General features: G+C 39.0%; 1 protein-coding gene across 1 annotated transcript; it reads right to left on the bottom strand.

Moving 5' to 3' along the window:
• Nucleotides 1-4,179: 4,179 nt before the first annotated feature.
• LOC118751411 (RING-H2 finger protein ATL51-like) lies at nt 4,180-4,977 on the bottom strand. Its single transcript, XM_036486234.1, has one exon. It carries the CDS (start codon nt 4,975-4,977, stop codon nt 4,180-4,182), a length of 798 nt encoding a protein of 265 aa, XP_036342127.1.
• Between the last annotated feature and the right edge of the window lie 1,855 nt (nt 4,978-6,832).

Raw genomic sequence — 6,832 nt, 5'->3', positions numbered from 1 at the left:
ATTTTATTTTGGAAAACGTCCATTACAAACCAGATAATTTTACGGTGTTTTCAACAGGAAAATTAGCTGGAAAAAAGAACGTTTATGACCGTATGTCCTTGGCATGATAGGTACCTATTAGTCTGCCTTGAATATCTTCCAGAATATAATAATGCGATCCGACTCTATCCCTAATTCGTGCTTTGATGAACATAGGGCTCAGCTTGGCATTAAATTTCTTCTCTTGGCTACTCTGTGCAAAATTCCTGCGAAAAATTTCTTGTCCAACGCGATATGTTACTGGTTTATCTCGCAAGTTGTATTGGCTAACATTTTGATTATACGCTTTCTCGAGGTTTTTCCGCAAATCTTTTCTTAGCAGTTGGAGTTGATCATCACGTGCAATAACAGATACAGGTTCATCCAGAAGATTTAAGGTTCTTAAAAGTGGATAAGTTGATGCGTGTGTAACCATGTCAAAACCATACAAAGCATGGTATGGGGAGCATGAAATGGATTGATGCAATGAGTTGCGCAAGGCGCAACTAATGGAACTGATATTTACATCCCATTCCCGATGGTCTTGTTTCAAAAAGGCCCTTATTGCGGCAATCAGCGAGCGGTTCACACGCTCGGAAGCGTTGGATTGCGGGGAGTATAAGGCCGTAAGTATATGTCTAATACCAAATTTGGTAAGCAAGGCTTGAAAATCGTTTGATTTGAATTGGGAACCGTTATCGCTTATGATGACTTCCGGTACGCCATAAATATGAAAAATTTGCTTAGTCAAGAAATCTTCAATTTTTAATGAAGTAAATTTCTTCAATGGGCATAACCAATGAAATTTCGTCAAATAGTCTAAAACTATCAACAGTCCTATATTACCTTGCTTGCTTCGCGGGTATGGCCCTAAAAGATCTATATAGAGTCGTTGAAATGGACGATCAGACATTGCCATGTGACCCATTGGAGGTTTTAAGCAGACATTTGGCGCTTTAGTTGCCTTGCAAATTTCGCAGTTTCTCACATAATCTCTTACATCTTTAACCATGCCTGGCCAATAAAAATACCTTCTTAATAGGTCAAGCGTTTTCGCCGTACCTCCATGCGCCGCGACCACATTGTCATGGGCACGTGAAAGGACATCTGTTTTCATCTGTGAAGGAATCCATAATTTCCACGCGTGTTGCTCTTGCACTTCAACGCCTTGATAGTGCTCCGTGCGTATGTATAAGTACTTTTAAACTACTTTGATATCCGGATACTTTGTCTGGTTGGCGAGAAATTTCATTTTTAAAGTTTCATATTCAGGACTGGTAAAATGAGGAGAACCCAAATCTATTTCTGGTGTGCAACTTTCCAGGCTACAAACTTCGTCAGCATACATTCGCGACAATGCGTCTGGTACAACGTGATCCTTTCCTTTTCTGTGACTTATCGAAAATTTATACGGTTGCAGTCTCAACACCCAGCGTGCTAAGCGACCTTTTAGATTTTGCTGTCTCATAAGCCAGACTAAGCTTGAGTGGTCAGTGATCACCTCAAACTCCTGCAGCTCCAGGTAGCATCTGAACCTCTCTATGGCCTCAACTGCAGCTAAGCACTCGCGTTCCGTTACGCTATAGTTGCGTTGCGCGGTGTTAAGTTTTTTGGACATGAAGGCCACAGGACGTTCGGCGCCATCGTCTGAAATTTGAGTGAGTACAGCGCCAATGCCAAAATCGCTAGCATCACAATGAAGAAAAAATTTCTTCGAAAAATCGGCGTTTTGCAAAACTGGTGCTATGGTCAATAGGGTTTTAATATTTTCAAAAGCTTTTTGCGCAGAGTCGGTCCAGACAAATTTCTTCTTCGTAGACACAACTTCGGTTATCGGAAAAGTGACATCAGAAAAGTTTTCGATAAAGCGTCGGTACCAACCGGCTAAGCCGAGAAATCCCCGAACTTGTTTAAGGTTCTTTGGTACGGGCCACGCAAGTATCGACTGTATTTTCCCCGGATCTGTTGCCACGCCACCGTTACCTATTACGTAACCAAGGTATTTAACCTGCGTCACACAAAATTTTCTTTTACCGATATTGAGAGTGAGGTTGGCCTTACGAAATTGCTCCGCGATTCTTACCAGTATGCCTAAATGCGTTTCGAAACTGTCAGATACAACACACAAGTCGTCCAGATAGCCAAACACGCAATGCCTCAGATCTGGTGGTATAAGCTGATCCATCAGGCGGCACATAGTTTGGGGTGCATTACACAACCCAAACGGCATAACAGTGAATTGATATAAAGGGCGTCCTGGTATGGTGAAAGCAGTAATGGGCTTCGATTCCTCAGAAAGCGGTATTTGCCAGTACACATCTTTGAGGTCTAATTTCGAAATTAAGTTGGCCTTTGGTAAGCGAGCGAAAATGCCCTCAAGTGAAGGTAACGGGTAAGCGTCTTTTTTGGTTACTTCGTTTACCTTACGCGCATCCAAGCATAAACGCACTTTGCCTGGTTTGATCACCAAACGCATAGGCGAACTCCACGGACTTGTTGCCTCTTCTATTACATCTAATGCGAGCATCCTGTCGATTTCCTTAAACATTAACAATTCGACAGCAGGCGACATAGGATAAAACCTTTGCTTCACGGGTTTCGCATTTCCGATATCGATTTCGTGCCTGATTAACTTAGTTTTACCTAAACCCTGCGTTTCGAAGTTGGGAAATAAAGACTTCACAGCCTCCAGCTGTTTTCTTTGGTTAACAGTTAAAGGATAACATTTCTCATCAGCAGGAGTTGTGGTGGCATTTTCATCAGACGAAGAAATGGCTGTAATGATATTGGGAGCTAATCGAAACTCTTTCCAGAAGTTTACACCCAAGATAAGCCTTCTAGACAATGATGGCATAATATGTAATTTAATGGATTTCGCTTCTGTCCCGTATTTCATGTCTACGATAATTGTACCAACAATTGCGTGTGCTCTCCCATCTGCAGTGGCGGCCGAAGACGACACCTTGCGAAATGTGGGAATATGTGAAAAATCAGTTTTAGCCAAATCTGGGCCTATAACACTGATATTAGCACCAGTATCAAGCAATCCTAATTCCTGGAAATTTAAAAACTCCACTTCTGCAAAATACATATTTCCTGATTAATCAGTTATTACAGTTGAAACTAATTTTGTTCTATTTTCACGTAAAGCTTTCCAAAAGTTGCGTAATCTAAGCGTTGAACGCTTAATTTTTTTAATGGAATCTTCACCTGCAAAAATACGATTTCGAATCTCATTGTAATCTCGCCATTTCTCATGTAATGGTCTAATTGGGAAAATTTGACGGTTAAAAGTATATTCATTCGATTCTCGTTTGAGAATTTTATAATTGCTAAACTCGGGATTTGCTGAGCTAGCCGGTAAAACTTCAGAAGGTGTATCCAAAGGCGTTACGAAGCCACTCGAGGTTCGAATGGCCTCGTTGAGGGGTTTTTTGCCTTCTTAGCAATACAATTTTTACACTGTGGCTTATACACATTTTTCTCGCCACATCCATAGCAGAAGATTTTCCGGTCTTGCACACACATATCCCAAGTGTGTCCACTACCATCGCAATTCCAACAGACAATAAGTCTGCTTGAATCGGTGTTATGTAAAGCAGCTACTTCCGCTTCCGTATTAACAATTTCATACCCGTCTGAATGAGTGTCAACCATTGAAATTTTGGGCCTTGGCACGTTCGTTGCATAGTTTCGAGATGGCGGTATGCGCCTGGTGTTTTCTGCACATAATAAGTTTTCGCGCTTTTGACATAACATGCGCAAATGTGCTATTGAATGAATTGGCACATATAGCAATTCATGCCGAATATCGGAACGTAAATTACGAGAAATTAGTTCTATTATCTCTGATTCTTCAATTGGTTCTGCTAAGCGATCTATTATGGATGTAATATCATCATAAAATGCCTCAAATGATTCATTTGGTTTTTGTTTCTGGTTACGGATTTCTTCCATAATGTCATACCTGGATCGAAAATCTTTAAATTGGTAGCGTAAAGCGGCACAAAAAGCAGACCATTCGATCCTGGGTACCTGTTTGTGGTACCTCCAGTACCAATCTTTAGCTCTGCCATTTAATAAAATATGCAAATTATTGCAGACTAACTCGAAATGGTTATCAAGACTAGCAGCCGTAAGTGTACGTATACGGTAAAGAAATTATTCACAATTTAATCCAGTTGACGATCCATCGAATTTCACATTCCAATTTTGAATTGCCAATGTTACTTTTTGTGGATTATTTAGAAAATTTTGTGATTGACTTGGCCCAAAGTGACGATTATTTCCGTTGTTTACATTGATGCGTTCATGAATTACTGGTTCAGGTTCAGCTCTACGTGCTGCAGCCGCAGTAGATTGTATATTTAAATTAGAAAGACACCGCGTAATACTAGCTTCTATAATTTGTTCAATATTCACATTATTTAAACAATTGGGATTATTTTGATGAGAATTTGGATTTGACCTGCCAAAAGTATTACTACGATTTTGATTGTTATTCCGGGTATTATGAGTAGGTGGGCCTGGTGTATCTCCGAGTTGGAGCAGTGGTAATGTTAAGTTTGTAGCAACGCCTGCTTGGTCATTTTTAGATGGAGCTTGAGTTACGTCAGCATTAAGCTGTCTTTGGGAGCGAGTATGATAACGCTTTTTCTCCTTCGGGCGAGTGGAATTGTTGTTATTAGAATTTTTTGAGCGATTGTTGCTGTCGCCGTTAGACGCAACATGAATAGTAATTGGTTGTAAATCGCGAAGGTGGCATAATTGTCTACAACAAGGACATTCCGAGGAGTTGGTTAACCATGTCTTTATGCAATTGCAATGGTAAACATGATTACAACTTGTCAAAAGACATTCTTGGTTGCTTTCTAGAGGTTGCGTGCATATTGCACAAGATCCTTCTGTTGCAACTGCCGAAAGTTCTGCAATGTTTTCTTGACTTCGAAACACGGCCATTTTCAAAATGGAATCTTATAAACAATTTTAATTTGTTGGAAATAGTACTTCTAGTTTTACTGTTTGGTGAGAGTGACTAATAATAATAATAGATTGGCGCTTACACATATGTTAGTGTTTGGCCGAGCTTCTCCTCCGATTTGTGGCGTGCGCCTTGATGTTGTCACACAAAGCGGAGGGACCTACAGTTTTACGCCGACTCCGAACGGCGATTGTATTTTTATGAAAAGCTGTTTTTCATGGCAGAAATACACTCGGAGGTTTGCCATTGCCTGCCGAGGGACGACCGCTGTTAAGAAAAAACCTTTTTTCAATATTTTTTTGCGATGTTGCTTTGACCAGGGTTTGAACCCAGGCATTGTGGAGTGGAAGCGCGCACTGCTTACCACTACACCACAGCGGCGGTAAGTAAGATACGGGTTTATTAATAGGGCTATTTTTTAACTTTAAAATGAAAATGTTGTTTGCGAATCACTCGGCTTGTTTCTGACAATAACAAGTACTAAACGGACTAATACTGCAAGTGCTGCTAATTATTAGTAATTCCAGGGAAGTACCACGTAAACCGAAAACTTTCTTCAAGCAATGAAAAATAAATTGTACATAGCTAATATTACAAATAAAAACAATAACTAGTAGCAAACATCAAAAATTCAAAGGCTATTTTGATGGCCTTGCGGTCGAGCTAATCGGTCTGAAGTCAGCTAGTCGCCTGTCCAGCGAGGTTCAATATAGTATTGAAATATTTGAGTACATAAATTAAGTATAAAAATGTAAAAGTGGACCAGTTTATTGACACTACGTTAGTTACAATTATCAACATTAATTTCAAAAAGTTGTGACAATCTCGCGGAATTTTTTTTTTTTTAAGTTTCAACGCAAGACTGCCCCACGTTGGGCGCCATTTATGTAATATTCCAGCGGACGAAACAGTGGCGTGGGTGGGTTCTTTGACCCTTTCACCGGATACCACCTCATATTACCGTATTACAGAGTCCCTAAAGTCCCTATTATTAGCACAGAAATTTGTTGTTTAACAATTAATTGAACGGAACCAAAAACAGCATAAGATCCTGACCTAATACAGCCAAACAACCGTACCGAAAAGGTCAAAGAGCATAAGAAAATTAAAAAGGGGGTATCTTACTTTACCTTACGAGCATAAAAGATGTTGGGTTGCTCGCTCGTCTAAACCCTCCCAACCTGGTCTTCACATGGATGACCTGTTGAAGACCCCTACTACTAATTACGCTACCCTAACGACACATCTCACCAAGGAAACTAGATAATTTAGCTTTAATAATTCATAATAGATGTTTTATACTATAATTTCATATGATACATAATAACAATTTCATGATAAACAATTTTTGATGACCGTTTCCCAAAACTTAGTAGGTAGAGTCGTTGAAAGTTATAATTGTTTATAGATCTTAACAGCATTTAAGACGCAAATTTAATCAATTAAGTAACAAAAATTTTACCATATTAGTTCCAAGTCTTATATTCTAATAAAATTTAACAAATTCAAATAGGTAATTATTAATTACAACTTATAGCTACTACGTTTACCCTGTAAATAATCGTAAATATTTTACTAAGCATACATTATATATTGAGGAGGATTTCTGTGTTCATATTGGTTTGCTTTTGTGGTAATACATTTACTATTCCTAACTTGCAAAATTGAGTTAAATGGTTATTGTTTTTATGTATGTCTTTAAGTATTATATATGTATATCAAAAGTAATTCGAATTGGTTTAGTTAGCACAGAAAAAAAAAAAAACAAAATTTCAACAGCGTAACGGTGCCGAAAACTCTTCGAGCAAAAATGAAAGCACGATGAATGAAAAA

Source organism: Rhagoletis pomonella, unplaced genomic scaffold, assembly GCF_013731165.1.
Source record: "Rhagoletis pomonella isolate Grant_MI unplaced genomic scaffold, Rhpom_1.0 Rhpom_scaffold_00685, whole genome shotgun sequence".
NCBI lineage: Eukaryota > Metazoa > Arthropoda > Insecta > Diptera > Tephritidae > Rhagoletis > Rhagoletis pomonella.
Note: the sequence above shows the minus strand (reverse complement) of the source record. Positions and strands in the feature narration are given on the sequence as shown.